Here is a 19,859-nt window from a genome sequence, read left to right as displayed (position 1 = left end):
AAGTAAAAACTTCTGTTGTTAGACCACTATCCGCTTTCTAGAAGATGCGGTCAATACCAAAGAGGGTTAGAATGTCTCTCCGTGTTAGAACACGGAGAGAACTGGATTATCCTGAAATGATAGATGTGATATAAAATTCAGGTATGCATTTTTTGTTTGTTTTTCTTTTTTTCTTAAGAAAAAAGATGTGATGATGTACTCGGACCCAAATAATGAGTTTCTGCTGTAAGCTGAGAGCTCCTCAGCTGGAAGCGATTGAGGAGAACAGCATGGATGAATTTAGTGATCAGAGGGTAATTCTAAGCTACTACTGTGATTTTTCACGGTGAATGGGCTGAAGTGATTTCAGTAAAGAAAGGCAGGGTTAGTACTATTATATATAGCCATATGACCGTATCTGGAGTACTGCATGCAAACCTCATCATGCATAATGAAGAAACATGAATTGAAACTAGAACAAGTACAGAAAGGACTGTATTTTCTGCAGTACAAAAATATCCTGAAACAAAAAGCAATATGAAGAGTAAGAATGCAGGATTGCAGCGTGACTGGACTGCGGAGTCTATTCTCCTGCTATCATGGGCAACACATTCCTTTTCCCCAGCTTAACTGAGTTCAACTCTAAAAATAGTTAGGATGCTGGCTTTTGCTACTTGCTTTAGAAAGCTATTCAGTGTGCATCGTTGCAAACGCTTCAGGATCATAGCTTTCACTAAGCATAAACTGAGTCTGAAGGAATATTTCTGCATTTGCTTGTTGGCTTGTCTAGATTGTTATAAGGAAATTTTAGTTTCTGAATACTCTCTTTGCTTCTTAAGATCCTAAAGCCTTTATTGATTAGAACTTCCTTATTGTTGTGGTGATCATTGTGTATTCTGTAATAAACAACTTCTATCAAATATTTAGTCACAAAATTGTTTGTAATTCTGGCAGAAGCAGAGGATTAATTACACCAAGCTATATGATTACACCTTATTGCTGAGTTGCAGAGTAGCTGTCATCTAAAACTAGAAATGCAGCATTTGACAGTTTGTGTTACTAGACAGCTTTCTGCTACTGTGCCCTCAAAATAACTCTGTTATCTCAGTGGTACTTTCTAAGTACAGAACTCCCATTTTTTACATTGCGAGTGTGCTACAGATAGAGTAAGTCAGCTATTTCTTTGAAGCTGCAAACAAGATTTCAGTCATATTAAGACCAAAAATGAGCTTATCTGTATTGTATTTGTTTTTTTAAAATGTTTATTTCATACAGGAGCAGGATTATTTGGGTCTTACAGTTTGCGAAGATTTTTACTGATCCTGTGTATGTGATACCTAATTTTCGAAGGCAGATGCCTAAAATTAGACGTCAGTATCTGTAGGCTTGGTCTAGTTTTCAGAGTAATTGGAATCTTGGAGAAAGACTCTTTTTCAGCAGTGGCATAGCATTATCTGTTCTGACAGGAAAAGCTGTCTCAGAGTAGTCAGAAAACCTAAGGTTGTTCTCAGTTTGCCTCTTAGTCTGATTTAAAAATAGACCAGTGCATTTTTTGTTAAATTGTGTTTTTTAATATTGAAAACCTTTTTTCTCTTTGAAGCATCCTCTGGAAAGTTAGAGCAACGAACTCTATGCAGATTATATATTTGAAGTTAGAGAGCTAGTTAGGAAATTTAATTTTTAGCATCTATATCTGAAATATCACTGCTGTGCATTGCTTGCTCAGAGAATGAGCTGAATTGCCGGCTTCAGACCTATGGCACAGTCATGCTGCTGGGGGAAGTCAGTAGGGCAGTAGCAGGCATCTAGACATCGTGCTTAGATACTGGCTTCGCTTTGTTTCCTTTCTAAAATGTCCATCTACGTGAGGCAAATAACTCTCCCAGTGTATTAGTATTTAAAAAAAAAAAAAAAGTCTTACCTGATGAGGCAATACACTCTTTTTTCCCCTCTGATCCTAGTGGTTTGGATGTGATACAGTTCTTTTAGATGTAAACGTTTAAGGGATATAATTACCCTCACTTCTCTTTCCTTTCACTTAGGGTAACTTCTCTGATTGTTTGAGAAAATAAGTTTTTAAAGGCAGCCAATCTGTAAATGCCTGATTAAAGAAATAGTTTAACTGTTGCTCATTAAAGTTGTCTTGCAACTTCAGATCTCAGAGGAGGTTAAAGCTCAGGCTGAAGTAAAACACGTTTAAGGATGTATATTGTAAATTGCAAATATACGCACAGCCATTAGAAACCTTTTCACAATAGGGCAAACTCACTTTAGGGGGGTAAAAACCGACTCGGTTGGGCAAAGGCTGTGTTAGAGGCTTACTTGGTCACTACTAGTACTGTGTGCAAGCAAGAGGATCTTAACAGTTTAGATACTTGAAATAATTTCTCAGCTTGTGGTGCGGAGGTAATGTTTCCTGCAGGCTTATAAAAAGAGCAAATACACTCAGTACAGCACTGAAGAGTGTACAGCACTGTTCACTCTTACTGTTTGAGTACCAGTGAAGGTTAGGGGCCACCAGCATTGCAGAATGCTATGCTTTGCCATTGTTTAGTTTCTGACTGGCTTATATTTTTGATAGGCATCAGGAGGCAATGTGGAGCCATTGCTGTCTCATTCAAGAGTAAATTACTTGAGCCCTTCTTAGTTTTAACCCTGCAAGACCTTGAAGAAAAACATCTTGCCGTACGGTTCTTCTCTTCCTGTCTCTGCAACATACAGTAGCTGTTTTGGTCTTGCCTTATTGTTCCTGCACTCCAGTGCTGAATCTTAAAAACAACTTGATGCCAGTCACGCTGGGCCTAAGTAAAGAAATGGTCACCTCTGACTGGAAAAAGATCCCTATCTTATAAGAAGGGGAATTGTACCCTAGGCTTCCCTGACTGTAAGGGTTAACTTAGTGTGCAGCTAGCTCATGCTTAGACACCAACTTTAGGCAAATGAAATTCTGCTGTGTATATGTTGTCACCTAGAATTTGTTAGGCTTAAGACAATGGAAGGATAAAACAACTGTTTGCTTCTCTCTGCATCTACTGATAGCTTACTCCAAAGTAGATCTTCCAGAGCCCATTGCAGAACATAACAATTACCCTTACCTTACATGTGAAGGGATACAAAAGGTGATAGCTTTCACAACTCAAGAGATTTAAACTTAAACAAAAATTGTGTAAACAAAGTGTATTTTTTTCCCCCTTAACTTGGAGAAAGCTTGCAGCTGTGTAGTTGATATAACACCATCTGGACTGGTTGAAATGTTATTTGCATGATAGTTCCGGTAAACTGACTTGATGTGTCAGGTCAGTGCTTAACTGAATTATCAGCTGGCTGCCTTAGGACTGAGCAGCAGTGACCTTCATGAATCTTTTTGAATTGATCTTTAATACAGATGACTTTCTTTCCCTTGTGCTGATAATTCTTCCCCCCAACCCCTGAAGGAAACAAAAAGACCCCAGAAACTTCATTTGGGAAGTGCAGTGTTACTTAGAAAATGATCAGTGCACTAACTCTAATACTTGAACCATTTGGATCTAGGACTGTTACTTAGTTGGCTGTTTTTCAACAAATATTGTTTAAACTGAGCTGTTCTTGCTCGTTCATGTTTTATATATTATTAACAGAAAGTTAAAGTAAGTGTTGACACTTACATATATTGCAGTTTTGTCAATCTGACAGCATACCACAATACCACTTTTAAATTGTTGACATATTATTTTCTGTTTATTCATATTATAATCCAGGCATTTTTTCACAACCTAACAAGTGCAACTTTTTTTTTCAGATTTGTTTTCTGCTATTTGCTGTTCTCTACATAGTTTCCTACTTCATAATCACAAGATACAAAAGAAAAGCAGGTGAGCATAGCCTTTTTTATGCATTCAAATTTCATCTTATTTTTCAGGTGAGCAGGTGATTCCTTCCCTTTCTGCCTCCCCAAGAAAAGTAGAACAACCTGTTTAGACCTCTGATGAAACATGTTTCTCGGTCTGCAGCTCCACAGCAGCCTGAACAGGCCTGACAGCGCACGCTGCAACCTTGCCCTCCACCTGCTGCTGTTGTCCCTGTGCTGCAAGTTGCCATCCCCTCCCTTGTGCCAGCTCTGGCGCTTGTCAGACCCTTCCCTGTGCCCTCTAATCACTCCAGCTCGGGGGCGGGGGGGGGAGCACATTGAAACCCCTGCAGGAGGATCGGCAAATGTTGTATCTGGCACTCCAGCCCTGAGTGCGAATGCATGGTCGGTAAGGAGGAGGTGTGGATGGCAACCGTCGTTGGTTATGCTGTAGCTCCTTAGCAGCCTAAATATTAAAGGTTTTGAGGAGGGAGGAAACAGGAGAATTTCAAGTAGACACTTCTGCCTCCCCTGCCTCTAGCTCCTGTTGTTCTACTGTAATGCTTTCTTTACATTTTTGTTTTATTTTAGGGTAAGTATCTTCAAGCTGTGTTCTAGCATCAAAATTAGGTTCAAAGCTTTAGCTGGTAAAATGAAAAAGTAGCCAATCCTACAGAAGGGAGAAGTAGTGGATTTCTTCTAAAAAGTCTGATTTTTCTCTGCTAGAGTTATTTCGGTGTCCTTTAACCTGTTCCTTAGGATTTCACTATTGAAGTCTTATTCCCCGAAGAAATCATCTATTCACCTGTTTTTTTTCTTTAGAAACATTCTGTCTGAAACCAGTCTGTAGGGACCCCTATCACTCACCTCTGTATCTCCTCTAAAGACAAATACCATAAAAGCACAAAATCTTTGACTCCCGAGTGCTTAGTCACACTCGGTCAGTCGTGCCAGAGAAGCATGCTCATGCGTGAGGAGCTTAGGATTTTGAACTTTGACTGAAAGTGCTTATTGAGCTGTAGTGACCTGTGTTATGATGGAGCTACTTTCTTAGATGGATTCATCTATAAAGATATAAAAACCTCGAGAAACTTTTTTCCAAAAAAAAACCAAAAAACCCAACCAGCCCAACAAAAAACTCCTGCCTTTTTAAACATAACGAATAGCTAAACTAATGAATAAGACGGATACTACCCTCTGATTCTGATATGTACCTTGGATACTCCAAAGTTACTGCCATTTGGAGGTACGGAAGTATGGGGGTAACTGGCTTGACAAACAGTGAGGGATGTAGTGATGCTTGTATTTAACTTCTTGGCAGGTGATCTCGTGGGCTGGTGAAAGGAGGTGCTCTGTAGCCATCATGACTTTCTGAAAGCTTTCTGAGCATTTAGCTAGGTAGACTGCAGAGTCTGCCAGGATCTTCCTGATGACAAAAATTTAAAGTTTTAATTTAACTTAGCACTTCTGGAACTACTTCAGGAAAACTTGCTTGCAGTTTCCACAGCAAGCTCTTTAGCAGAAATAAATCACAAGAGACCTGGGCTTAGTCTCTCAAAACACCGTGAGATTCCTGTCAGAAGCAGGAACAATAACTTCATGCTTTTAAGAAATTCTTCTGTGAAAGTAAATTACTTTGACTACATGTTTATTTCAAGATTATGCAAGACTTCTGTAAATCTTGAAAACCTGACTTTTTTTTTTTTAAATCCTTTGATGAGAAGATAATTTTTGAGTGTTCTCTCAAGGAAAAGCTGGGAGACCTTAAAAGTACAAGAAGAAAGCTGACTAGAAAATGACTTCAGATGTGGAAGAACCACCAAGCTCTGTATAGAAACAGATAGATAAAGGATGTATCTGTGTTTGGCCTCTGAATTAGATGTTAACATCCTTACTTCTTGAAATATTATTAAGAAATAAGTGGGGGGGGGAAAAAAGTCCAAAATGCAATATACCTGAAGAGAAACCAGGGTATGACTTAAAAAAAAAAAAAAAAAAAAAAAAAAAAGGGGTGGGGTGGGGTAGGAAGTTAAAATGAATAAGGGAAAGCAACTAAGTGGGGGAAGTTAAAATGAATAAGGGAAAGCAACTAAGTGGTCATTACTGCTGTTCTGGGCATGCTTTCTTGTTTTGAAAAAATACATTAACCCTGAAAATGAAAGAACTATCTAGGGATTTATGTTGTTTGTTAGTAAGGATCCTATGACTATTTTCTGTAGCTTGTTTGCCCTAGAGCCCTGTGAAAGACCCTTACTTTTGGTCTGTGTATTCAAATAAAATAAGGTCAAATAACTCTGTAGTTACATTGATTGAAAAGTACTTAAAACTAGCAAAAGAATATGAAAGCATTCTTTTTTTTATTAGAAACCTTTTAAAATTTTAATGCTAGTAACTTATTTTTGCTTTAGTAATCCTAAATTTTAAATTTCAGCTAAAATTATTCCTTCATATATATGTTTTAGCCTAAAGAAAGAAAACTAAATACTGAATGTAACCTGCTGTAACTTGATTTTTCAGATGAGCAAGAAGATGAAGATGCCATTGTTAACAGAATTTCGTATGTATAGCTCTTTTTTGCAGTACTTTTTTTTTCCTTAAATGTGTAGATTTAATGGGAGTGCGATATGCTTCCAGATTAAATAACAGTTCCTTTTAAATGTTAAATGTTATGGCAAATGGGTTATGCTGTTGGGGAGGGCAGAGGAAAAATTTGATCAGATGGCATCTTGGATAATGAAAAGCATGACGAGCGAGAAGGCAGTTTCTTCTAGGGCTTTTTTACCTACAGGTTTCATATAGGCGACAGTTGGCGACAATGTAGCATGAGAACTTGATGCTAGAGGTGAAATTCAGTGCAAGACCTGCACCTAAGTTTGAAGGTTCGAAGTGTAGGTGTTTACATGTGAGGTGCTTAAGTTCCCACTGCAGTCAGTGGAAATCTCATCAAAGGAGGCAGTGAAGCCTGGAGAGCAAGTCAGCTCATCCTAAAGTAGGCATCTGCATTTGGTCACCTGAACAGTGCTTTTTTTTTTTTTTTTTTTTTTCTTTCTAAAGGGCAAATGGAAATTAAACACTTGCCAAACCTGCTGGTCTGCCAAGTGACTGTCTTCTCTTCCTGTTCCTTTGTAAAACTAGATAGTAATTTAACCTCTCCTATTTTAAATACATGACTGAAGACTTACAGAACACTTGTGAGCTGTCACTGACCTCTCAGTTACCTATTTTGCTGAGTTATGTGGATTTGCTACTTAGTAAAACATTCTTAGCTCTTCCACAGTGTTGTTGTCATGCTGTTGGAAGGAGAGCTTGTTGCATGTTTTATTGATTTGCCTTGTACCCTGGGAAGTGCCAAGTACATTGCAAGCTGTTCCCTTTCAGTTGTGCATTTGTGGCAAGCTCAAAAGGTGTACAAAGATGCTGATATGAATTTTAGATGCTCCTCCTCCCAGTAGTGTCTGATTGTTTTTTATGAATTTGAAATACTATGTTGCTAATTTGCTATAAAGTTTACTTCAGATCTAGAGAGAGAAATACATATTCTGTTATGCTATGAAGGTCTTGGCTCTCAAGGAGAAAGAAAGATCTCTCTGCTTTTAAGACTGCAGCTCATTAATTAAGGCTCTTCTAGATTGAATGATTTTTCAAGCCAGCTGTAGTCATAGCCTGAGTCTGAATTTTTGAACATCCAAAGAATAAAATTCTTCTTGTCTTCTTGATCCCTGTATCTACTTTCTCGTGTAGCTTTAAAATACAACAAATATCACGAGTAAATACTGTTTTTCTCTGCAAGATCACAATGTAATTCAAGATTAGCACTTCAGAGTAATATCCTTCCATTAAAAGTGTTCAGTTATGAAATGCTTTCTCTCCCTTCAGCTTAAGCGTTCTTGTTCCTCAACTGTGCATGTAATTTTTCAGAAAGTACTAAGTGTCAGATGTGTGCACGTTGACATTGTTTTGCACAGTGTAATTGTCAGGACATTTAGCAATAATAACAAGGGAGGTGGTGGTGGTAAACAAAGCCAAACTCTAGCACCTTGAAACCCTTTAGCATGTTATACGCTATAGCATCTCACAGTTCTGGCTTAGAATACCTAAACTTCCTTCAAAACAAAACAAATCAAAAAAAAAACACTCCAGAAACTAGCAACTAAAACATGTAATAGTATTTTTTTTTCTTAAATAAAGGTAGTTGGACTTTAGTAGGTTTTTTCCTTATATAAGTTAAGGACTACTTGAATGAAAAAATAGGTTTGTAGAGAGAGACAGTTATGAATAAGTAAGAATTCTATAAGCAACTTACTGACTTTCTTGTTGTAGGAGTAGTCTTTTTTGTCATGTGACTTGAAATTTTTTTTTAATTTAGCCTCAAACTAGTTCCAAGTTCTTTGTTGGTCTTGTTTTCTGAAGAACACAGTTCTTAATGCCACAAGATGGCATTCAGTATAAATTGCATTTCAGATCTAAAAAGAATAAGTTTAAGCATTTTAAATAATTCTAGCAATTTCTTCATATTGATTTCCAGCTATCAGAAAAACTGTAGGCTATGTGATACTTGTGAAACTTTCTGCTTTGTGAAAGAAGAGCAATGATTTTATTTCAGTTCAGTGTTAAAATACTTATTCATGTATGAGCCCACTCACCTTGTTAGTCATTAAAAAGCTGCTCTACTTTCTAAAGTTTTAACAAGAAATTAGAGAGAGAATAATTTTCACTGTAGTTGTGGGGAGGGGGAATGAAAAGTTAAAGTAGTTACCAAGAGATATTCAGTGATTTATGTTATCCTGTATATGACACATGAGTTTGAATGTATGCAATTCCAAAGAGGAAAAATTGTGGTACTTAGTAGAAACGAATTATTTTTTACTGAATTCTGTAAAATACTTAGTGTTTGCAAGTTGCCTTTTAAAAAGTGATATTGTAAAATCATGGCCTCCCCTCTCTCCTGCCCCTTTGCAATGTAAGACTGCATCACCCTCAGATACTGATTATCAGGTAACTGCTTCCCCCACCCCTGTTTGGAGCATGGTAACGGTGGTAACAGTGGTGCCTTTCTTTAAATTTCAGGCTGTTCTTGAGCACCTTCACTCTAGCAGTTTCAGCTGGTGCAGTCCTGCTTCTGCCCTTCTCAATAATCAGCAATGAGATCCTGCTCTCTTTTCCACAAAACTACTATATTCAGTGGTTAAATGGCTCACTAATTCATGGTTAGTACTCAGCATAATGTAATTAAAATGGATGTTTTCATTATACATTCCCACATATGTTTTTATTTTTAAGCTAATAACCCCATTTTCAATTAAGATGGTAAATGAATTGTTGATGTGTTGTTGGTTTTGCTACTATGTCCTAGATCACAAAAGTTATCTTCACCGTGTTTTTGCCGGGTGTAGTGTGGTCGTTTGCTTGTTTGTGTGGTGGGTTTTTTTTTTTTTTGAATTATGCAGATTTGAGGAAACAAAATCAGTTTCACTACTTTGAATATCAATAAAGAATAAGAACTACCGGAATCTAAGTAACTTAAACATGTTCAATTTCTTTCCTTGGGTAAATGCAAGGTCCATAAGCCTGTTTGTTCATGATGATGCATATAAATTTATTCTTACAATTATAGCATTGTTTCAAGAAACTTGTTAGCTATGAGCAGTTGGGATTGATAGCTAAATGCAATTGTTAATGACCTGTCTGTAAACAGGGAAAATTGTAAACCAAGCAGAGTAAGGAGGCACAGTCAACATACATCATTTTCCTGAAATAATTTGAGAAAAGAGTGCAACTTCTGTACTTGCAGGGGTGATGCCCTGATGCCTGACTGCATGAATTTTGTATGCAAGTCCTTGGTAAAGATGCTTAGGACTAGGCAACATGCGTAATGGACACAGCCTCTGCCAGAGGATACTAATATTTGAAAATCATTTGGACTCTCCCGTGGCTCTGAGGGAAATGCTTGTGGAAGCAGGACGTATTTACAGTAGATTTGGCTCGAGAAAGGAGATAGTACCGAAGCTATCTGAAACAAGCAAATAATGTACAAGTTAAACTATGCTATGTGTTTTCTGTTTGCGTGGACAGATGGTACTTTGGTTTCGAAGGTATTTTTCTCTGAAGACTTGCATGAATTTTTTTCTGTAATACACATATTTGTGGAATATCTAATAGTCATGAGTAGCAAATTGATGAACTTCTGTATTCCTAATTTGCAGGGTTTTAAAAATAAGGTTAAAGGACTTCACAACAGATGAAACGTGGATAGGTAGAGGCAAGAAATGAAGTATGTTGCCCGTCATTTCTCTTCTGTCATCTTTCTGAAACTAGTTGAGTTTCTTTTGTTATCTTGGCAATAAATGACTTTTTTTTTTTTTTTTTCCTTACGAGTAAGGAGGAACAAATTGCCTTGACTGGGTGACTGTAGTTTGAGATCTGAGGGAAGCGAGGAATGCAATTAAGACATTATACCTTAAGAGAATAGACCTTGTCCTCCTCAGGAAATTTGTATGTGGGATCCCATGGGTTTGTATAGCTATGTCAGCACAAAGAAGACGACCAAAGAAAACATTGTCCTGCTGCTCATGTGGAAAAGGCTGAGATCCTTGGGATTGCCCTTACCTCTGTCTTTGCTGGCAAGGCCTGCTCTAAGGCCTTGGTCTCTCTGCCGGGTAGTGAAGTTTGGAGTGAAAAGGTGTACCAGCTGTCAGAGAAGACTGAGGAAGACACTAGAAGGAGGATGGCTAAGCACTGGAAGCCCTGAGCAACCTGGTTGCACCTGCATGTTGCCTGCTTTAAGCAGGAGACTGGGCTAAATGACTTCAGAGGTTCTCTCTAGACAAGTTGTGCTGTGATCAGTAAAACGTCATGCTTAGGAGACCTGTCAAATTAGCAACCCCCCATTTTGAAAAGATAAAGCTCATTTCACAGCGATTTTTAGCTGCTCAGATTTATACTTTTCAGTACCAAGTGTGGAAAGGGAAATTAATCTGTTTCTCTGTGTTTAAGTTGATTTTTTTGAAAAAAGTACAATATGATATTACAGGGAGTGGAAACTACCTAATAAGTATTTCGAAAGTTTTCACTCTCCTTTTGAGTTGCTACAGTACTAAAGAAAACTTGAGTTAATATAGAAATCTGCTGTAAGAAGTAGCTTTCACATAGAAAGGCCCTTGAATTTTCCAGTGACCCTATTGTTTGGATTTAATGTGATAAGTAATCTGTTGAAAATAGTATATTATGCATACACAGTGTAATTTATATTTCATAAGCTCATAACAACGGTTAGTGTGGACATAAATTTAGCATCTTTACTTCCAAGTTTGGCTGTGTATTGCAAAGTTTAGACTAGGTATAGGCATGACTGAATTAAAAAAAGCCTTTTTGGAGCTGGTATGAAGACTTTATAAACACTAGTACGCTTTTGGATCAGGTCATGGGGTTGTGTTATTGCAACTTGACAAAATCCAAACGGCTTTGTGTCAAACTGTTTTCTTGGGGTGCGGCTCCCTCGTGTGGTGTCTGCTAGCTCTGCGTAATAATATCCCACTGCTCTGCAAACACCTATTTCCTTATATTGGCATAGCGTTGTGAAGGTAATTATGAAATGCATGTGAAATTTCTGAGAACTCCTAGTGCTATCTCAAACACGCAAATTCAGGAAATGCTTGTCCATACCTCTGTAACTCTTTGTTACATCTGGTGTAGCCTTTACATACCCTTTGCTTAATGCTTTGCAAGTCTTATTAAATGGGAAAACTTTTCTGTAGACATTTCAAATTTCTTAGCCTATATCTACAGTTGATAAATTTATCATGGAGATACTTGACTGTAATATTAAGGGATTTTTATGCTGTAGGACCGTTAGATTAATTGTGGCATATAGAAAAACAAAAATATGCGGTTTTAAATTTTAAAACTAGGCAGAAAGCGCATAACTCTACCAATATAAATAATCTTATCTAATGAGTGTTGAACTCGAGCCAGAAATACTTCTGACAACTGAAGGTGCTCATTGTGCTGTTGGTAGACATAACCACCAGGTGGAGGTAAAACTTAATGAAACTGACAGGAATAAGAAAAGAAAAATTGCAGAGTATCTAAATCTTTTGCCAGGCTGAGACATTTTTGATTTTTATTAGCTTGTTTTATGGGAGACTTTCTTAGGTTGCTACCCATGCAAAAAGAATCTTAGTAGAATGCTTAAAGCTTTTATATGTTGTGATTTGCAAGTGTCTCTTAGGCAGTTTTATCATGTAGTCAATTTACTAGGAAGTAAATATTTTTCTTTTTTAATTTGACTTTTGAATTATCAAATTAGGATAATAAATATGGTAGGGGAACAAGGGAATCATGAAGTTCTGAGTTCAGTGAAGTGGGTGGTGGGTAGGAGGAGAAATGGGTATCTGTTGATATTTATCTATTAATCTAGTGTTCTCTTACATTTACACTTCCCTCAAAAGTATGTGATCAGCATTACAGTGCTGTCCTTACCTTGCACAATTTTACATGTGTACTGTTGCTCTGTATTTTGAAATTCTATAAATGTGATTCCTGTCAACTGTTAATATATAGATTTTTGCGTTTCTGCTTTTTAAAAATCACTCGAGGTATGCACTGTGCCCCGTTCCCACCCCCCCGCCCCCATGCCTCATATATACTGCGGATGCTTATTCTTTTAAGCACTGTCATACTCTTCGTGCTTTGTAGACGTACATGTAATACAGGTTTTTGAAATTTTGACAAACAGGTATTCAGCTTTCCATTAGGTAACAAACCACACCATCTCCCTTTAACTAAAGGAAACCACTTAAATTCCTCCTTCCTCCCCACTTGCCCCAAAATCTTAACAATATCCAATTTCTGGAAAAAAGAATGACATAGTACTTTCGTGTTGTAGTAAAGAGTCACCATGAAATTCATGCTGATGTTGCTAGAAGTGAATGTTCCTTGTGGTAGCAGGGGCTTCCTCACTGAGCAAATTCTAAAGGAAAAATCTTGTTTTATTTTTATTTTTTTGTTAATTGGAATTTGGACACCTTTAGGCATTTTCTTCTTTGGTATTTGCATATTGCATTTCGTACATGTTTTAATTTTTTTTTTGTTTGTTTTGTGTAGCTTATCTGGCTAAGCATATGGTACTATCAATTGCTGATAGCTTGCATTTTTTTATTTTAAAGTTGATTTTTTTTTTTTCTTCCTCCTTCTCCCCCCCCTTCTCCATTAAAATCAAAAAGGAAGGAAAAAGGAAGTTTATATAGTGAAAGAATTATAAAAGTAAGAGGGATTTAGGTAAAGATAGTTGCTAAGCCATTTTGCCTTTGGAACTACATACAGAACTCAGTAATGAATTCTCCAGATATACAGTAAATGCCTCTTTCTTTACATATTTTTTCCAAAATGGTCAAATTTTACGAAAGAAAATGAACAAGCCTGCCCATCAGAAGGAAGAAATAAAAAAAGTTATTTTAAGTCTTTTGTTATTGCTGGGGATTGTTCTTTGTTGGATTTCAGGTGATACAGTCTGATAGGATTGTGGACATGCATACTTTTGGGGAAGGTTAGGGGCTCATCTCTGTTTCTCCATTGGCTAATTCTGTCTTTTTGACTACAAAATAAAAGCTGTGTTTTCAGGATATGGAAAGCGTGACACTAGCTAAACCTGCAGTAGTAGCATACCCGCAACTTAGTGCTGCTGTTATAAAGAAGCATGGCATCCTGCACAACTGTTGATATGGTGATAATAGGTACATGTTTAGCCACCAGAAATTATTGGGCTGTTCAGAAAGTGTTCAACTCAGAAAATATTAATAAAGCAGATCTCCTTAATGGAGATGAGTTGTCAGAGTTTGCCCCGAGGGTGCTTTGCTGGCTCGTGGTCATCTCTGGTGTCTACCAGGACCTTTTCTGCAAAGCTGCCCTTCAGCTTGTTGATCCATAGTGCATGTTGGTACATGGGGTTATTCCTCCGCAGGTGCAGGACCCTGCATTTCTCTTTGAGCTTACTGAGATTCCTGTTTACCCATTTCTCTGGCGTGTTGAGATCTCTCTGAATGGTGACACAACCATCTGCTGTATCAGCCACTGCTCTGAGTTTTGTATCATCTGTAAACTAGCTGAGGGTGCGCTCTGTGCCCTCGTCCAGGTCGCTGATGAAGGGGTTGAACAGTGTTGACCCCTTGGGCACAACGCTAGTGACTGTCTTCCAGCTGGAATTTGTGCTGTTGGTCACGACCCACTGAGCCCTGAAGTTTGGCCAGTTTTCAGTCCACCTCACCTAGCCCATGCATCGTTAGTTTGTCTATGAGGATGTTATGGGAGACAACGTTGAAAGCCTTACTGAAGTCGAGATAAACAACATCCGTTGCTCTCCCCTCATCCACTGAGCCGATCATCTCACCGTGGAAGACTGTGTTGCTTTATCATGATATCTTCTTTTAATGGGGAGTTGATGACAGTGCTTGTTTATTGCTGATGTTCAAATCCATGATTTGTCTTAGTTTCTCTTGAGGAAAAATATGGGTAGTAGGGATTACATAGGACTGAACTTCTTGAGATTCACTGGTGAGAGAATACTTTGTTCTGAAAAATTTTAAAACATATATTTAAAGATCCCTGCAGAAAGAATGGGATGTTGTGGAAATAGTCGACCTGAGTTTGCAGTGTGTCTTCTGAGTTTCGGAATGTTGCTGCTGTTTAAATTGATATTCAGTTTTTCTTTAAAACTGAAGAGCATTACACATAGAAATTGATTTTTTTTTTTTGTTTTTGCAGCAATGACTTGTGAAGAACCCTAAGCATCTATAAAATCCTAACTTCTGTTAGTACTTACATGTACACCACTTTTTTATATGTAAGGGATGAGAATATAACATCTTTACCTTTTAAAGCTAAAAACTTATATACTTTTTCTTATTTGTTGCAGGTTTATGGAATCTTGCTTCTCTTTTTTCCAATTTATGTTTGTTTGTGTTGATGCCCTTTGCCTTCTTCTTTCTGGAGTCGGAAGGATTTGCTGGCTTAAAAAAGGTAGGAGCATATGGAGTAATTATAGTATACTTTCAGTTTCAGCCCTCGTTTCTGATGAAACTAATATTACAGATTTAGAGTAATTTTTGTCACTGGGATCTGTCTAAATATGTGAATGTGTATATACACACATGCACTCACACAGACAGACAAGTGAATATACAGCATCTGACTGGGAGTAACTTCAAGGGAAGAAGTCTCTTGAAAAGCTACAGATACTGGTATCAAGAAGGATTTTATTTATTTATTTTAGAAAAGCTTTAACTTTTTTTAAAGACTTTATTTTTTTCTTTGAAGAAAATTGGTAACATTTTGGTAACATTGTCTCCTTTTGATGAAAAGAGATAAAAAGCAAACTTTGTGAATATCTTTAGATGAAAACAAAAGAGGAATATGGGCTTCACTTTTAGAAGATAATATTATGGAGAAGAACGTATCGCTAACTTCATTTGCTTGCTCTCTTTGGAAGCAGAACTGCAAAGAAACCAAAATCTTATTTATATTAATTTCTGTAAGTAACTGTTGGTCTGATAACCGTCTGACTTCTGAAGAAAATGTGAATGTTTATAAAACAGATCATTTACATATGCTGGAAGAAGAAAAAAATAAACCCACTGAACCAACAGTGAATTCCTGAAGTGATCTAAGAGGCTAAAGACTTCAGGCCTAAACTTAAATAAGATATTACAGAAAATTGGAACTTCTAACTTATTATTAGAATATTCTGTCTTGTTTTCATAAACTAAATTGCTGCATGTTTTTAAGAGATAATAAGGAGTGAAAACAAACTTTGCTAATTCAAAGGAAAGGTAGGAAGTATAACATACAACCAGTAAAAACAAATCTCTTAAAATTATTTACAGCAACTCCCAAGGGATGTTAGAAGGAGAGAATGTTGAATAAATGTACTAGAAATAAAGTAACAAGTAAAAGTATAGACCTATTAATAGGAAGGGTGAGTGAATAACAGATGACCCAGAGAAAACTAACAAGCTTAACTTGAAATTTGTAGGTGTATCTTCCAAACTTTGCAAAAAGAGCTTTACAGTGGTCAGATCCTTGCTCGGAATTAACAATAATGTGTGAAGAAAACTGTCTAAAAGGGGCAGAGAATCACTAAAATTCCTTAGCTTAGTCGAATGTATTCAAGTTGACAGGGCTGACGGGGTTTCAGCAAAACATGGAACTTGGCAAAGCAATTTCTGAACAACTAGGAATTAGTAAAGAATTTGACTGGATACAGTAAAATGTGTATCTGTCATTTCACTTTGGAAATATTTATAAATTACCTGGCTCTGCTAACAGGAAAATACCTAGGGCTAATAGTCAGCAATCCAAGGTAATAAACAGCCAGGAACATCGTTATGCTCCCATGTAACAGTATGATAATAATAGCTATTAACGTGTGAACTGAAGAAATGCAATGAAGGAGAAATTACTATAATAGGAGGCACAACAAAATGAAGTTCGAAGAGTAAATATCAAAGAATTCAAACTGGAATGGCTGTCTGGGGACCAATACTACTACATCTTTTCGTTATTCTTTATCATTTGTTTTCAATGATGCTACATTTGAGGGAATTCCAGGTCTTTTGGATGACAGCATTAGAAAGCTAAGTGTCTTGAGAAATGGCCTGAAATTAGGAAAATGAAATGCATTAAGCGTGGGTGTAAAACACTACTGAGTCATTGGTGGATCACCTTGAGTATTTACTTGTTACTGCTGATGGTTGGTGTGGGAAGGAAAATGTAGTTTTTTGTTGCATTCATGAGAACGTGGCATGGAGGTGATGAAGTTGTTTTTTGTTCTTAGTGGAATTGGGGAAGCCTCAATGGGAATACTGAATCCTATTTTGGGTTTTGAGCTTCTTGTAGAAGCTTCTTGTGCTTAAGAGAGCAAAGCAATGAAAATCAGATACTTGGAAAGTATCCAGGAGGGTACTTTTTCCATGAGGAAAATTTTAATTGGGAGAAAGTAGTGTGAAGAAAGAGAATTTCTTCTATGGTCGAAGCTTCTGTTTAGGTAATATAAGCTGAGCAATATAGCTGTGAGAATTGCCCTGTGGGGCCCAGCCAAGATGCTGTGCAAACGCTTGTTTGGCTACCCTGTTCTGAGCTCTTTGTTGCTGCACTATTACATCTATTGTTCAGTCAAAAAAATATATCCAAGTTATTTCTATATAATTTTGGGTGACTAAGCTAATGGGTTCCAGTGTAGAGGAGTCTGGGGTTGGGCAGAGTGTTGTTTATACTAATACGTTTAACCCCGTTTAGCCAGTTCCCCTGGGAACCACTCTCCTCTTCCCTCTTCATTCACATACTGCTCCGGCTGGGAACCTTTTGGCAACTCAGGTTGTCCTTCCAGCTTTCAGGTGGAGGCTGATCCTTTTTCCTTTGACAGTGAAGGTCTAGCCACAGCCAATGGTATCTTTTTAAAAACAAAACCACCAACAACATAACTGACTTTAGTGGGGGTCGAGACTGTGGGAGATGGTACAAGCAAAACTGTGGAGAGGAGAAAAAAGGATTCTTTTCCATTGAAACATTGTATACAGTACTAGCAGTATATGCCTTGACTTGCAGATTTATTTTCATCTCCAACAGATGCATTACGTATTGCAGTTGCATTAAACTTTATGTAAAACGTTACTGTCAGTAGACTTAGCTTTTAAATTTATGAATGGGATTTATTGATAGCCAATATCGAGATAAGTAGGGTCACTATTGCATATTTATACTAGGAAACAGCATTTATCACTTCAGATGATCTAAAGAAACTATAATCTCTCTGCAGATGTGAAGAAAAAGACCACTGTTGGCGCTTTAGATGCGAAGTTTTGTTTCTCTATGGGAAGAGATGAGATCAGAGGCTCGCATCAAAACATACCTTTTGAAAAAAAAAAAAAAATTGGGGATTTTCTTACAAGTATTTTTTTTTTTTACTCTGACTTCTCCTGGACCTTTGATATTGCCCTAAGGCAGAGCGTGATTCCTGGTGAAAGTACTCCAAGCCTTTGACCAGTGAATGTTCTCCCTGACTGTTCCAGTTGGAAGTATGTGAAATGGAGGCAGATGGAGACTAAACTATTTTTAACAGCTTTGAGTGAGCCCTAAGCTGTTCGTGAAAGCATAGGAATTGCAGCCCTTTAATTTTTTCTTTTATTTTTTCAATATGAAAGTATCTTCAGTAGTTTTTCTTATAAAGTAAGAGTGGCAAGTGTCTACTTCTGGACTAAATTTGTAGTTAAAGTTTTGAGAGGTCCTCAAAACCTTCCTTATGCCATTCTGTTCAAATTATGATGCAGGTAAATGAGCCTTGTTGCAATAAATAAAGCAAATCTTTTTAAACAAAGAATTAAATCAGATAATAGGATGATTTGAATCTGGTAAAAGTTATGTTTCATTGAACTAAGGAACGTATGTAAGATCTTCAGTTCTGTAATCCATCAGGACTACTCCTCATCTGTTTTACTCTCCTCAGGTTTTGGCACATTGGTTATGTTTCTCTGAAGAGATGATTTTAAGACTGTGACTACCTTGTAGAATTCTGATACTTTTGCAGATCACTTTGGTTTTGATTATACTTCTGCAAATTTAAAAATGAACAAATACAAATAAAAAAAAAAACTCCCTCAAAAACCTAACTGCCATTCATCACATTTGACTGGTGGGCCAGAGAGCTAGACTATTCAAATGCCATTGCTGTTAGATGCTGTTAAATCGGATTTTAGTAATCCCGTTTTAAAGGAACGTATGCATTTGGCAAAGTTTGCAGCGTTTAATGAAAGAGGAATCCGCTGTAAATGTGAAGGCATTCAGTAAAGAGGATTGTCACAGGATGTGTGATCTTTAATCTTTCAGCTGGAAATTGAATGCCTGGAATAGGGAAAGCAGTTGATTCTAGATACCTAACTTGGTTCAAAATTTAGGTGAAAAGACTGTTCTGATGGAAGCACTTAAATGCAGATCATGTTAAACGTGTTGTAGAATGACCTTCATTATCATGAGTAAATAGGTGATTTGAGTCAAATTATCCATGAATTAATGAATTAAACCTTTTTCATTTTGTTAATGGATTTCTTTGAGCTCAGTTTCTATCAGTAATTCTAGTCTCTATCCTGTATGTGCCCAACACCCAAGTTGTTTTTCTGTATGTTTGAGTATTTATCATAGATTTTGCTTAAAATTGATTTTATTTATTTGCTATAATACGAACTGGTTGCAAGCTATGATATAGTTCATAGGTTAGTTTTGAGTTTTGTACAATGTGTTTTTCCGTGTTCTTTCATGGAAGTATTACCCCTGCTTTTTAAGTTCCATGAATCTGAATGGGTTTGATTAACCATCTTCCAATTTACTATGTCTCTTTTTTTCTTGGTTGCTAATATACTTTCTAAATGGCACATGGCCCCTCTTACAGACTCCTTTTGATTCCCCAGGGCAACAGTTTAAAACAACCAAGTGCTCGCATATTGCGCAGAGGAGAGAAATAAGGAAGTCAGACACTTGCCATGGACGGATGCAGTGTTGTACTGAAAATCAAACCGAATTCTCTGCCTAATTTTTAATTAATACAAAAAGGGCATTTTGGGCCTTTGACTGCCCTTTTAAAGAGCCTGAGTGCTCTTCCTTAACGTAGTTTGTTTATGTTGAATGGCAGTTGCAGACTTCTGTTACCAGGAAAATAACTAAAGAGACAAAGTTAGTATATGATATGTGCCCATGCATACATGTATGTGTGCACGTATGTATGTATACACACACACTTTTACATGCATATATGTGTGCGTTAAAGTTTTTTTCACGAACGTGGAAGTAGTCGGAGTGGTATGTCAAATCTGGGCCACTGCTGTTAACTGAGCTATTACGGAGTACTCCGAAATAACTTTAAGCTCCTGTATCAATACTGAAACCTTTTTTATATCTCTGAATTCTTCATGTCTTCCTTTGAAGAGTCTGTGCGTAAAGACATTTCTTGTTTAGATACTCTTTCAGTTCTTCATCCCTGGCCTTCACAGATTCTGTAGTATAATTATGAAAC

General features: G+C 37.2%; 1 protein-coding gene across 2 annotated transcripts in view; it reads left to right on the top strand.

Annotated features, from left to right (window-relative positions):
• The window catches only part of LMBR1 (limb development membrane protein 1), a 74,088-nt gene that overhangs the window by 13,660 nt on the left and 40,569 nt on the right, over positions 1-19,859 (top strand). The window contains exons 2-5 of one of the 2 annotated variants that reach the window (XM_068934279.1): positions 3,758-3,830; positions 6,323-6,362; positions 8,873-9,012; positions 14,715-14,818. In XM_068934279.1, coding sequence (XP_068790380.1) covers positions 3,758-3,830; positions 6,323-6,362; positions 8,873-9,012; positions 14,715-14,818 — 357 coding nt within the window. The remainder of the gene's footprint in view (positions 1-3,757; positions 3,831-6,322; positions 6,363-8,872; positions 9,013-14,714; positions 14,819-19,859) is intronic. The other variant, XM_068934280.1, reaches the window with a different exon arrangement.

This window comes from Struthio camelus, chromosome 2, assembly GCF_040807025.1.
Source record: "Struthio camelus isolate bStrCam1 chromosome 2, bStrCam1.hap1, whole genome shotgun sequence".
Classification (NCBI taxonomy): Eukaryota; Metazoa; Chordata; class Aves; order Struthioniformes; family Struthionidae; genus Struthio; species Struthio camelus.
Note: the sequence above shows the minus strand (reverse complement) of the source record. Positions and strands in the feature narration are given on the sequence as shown.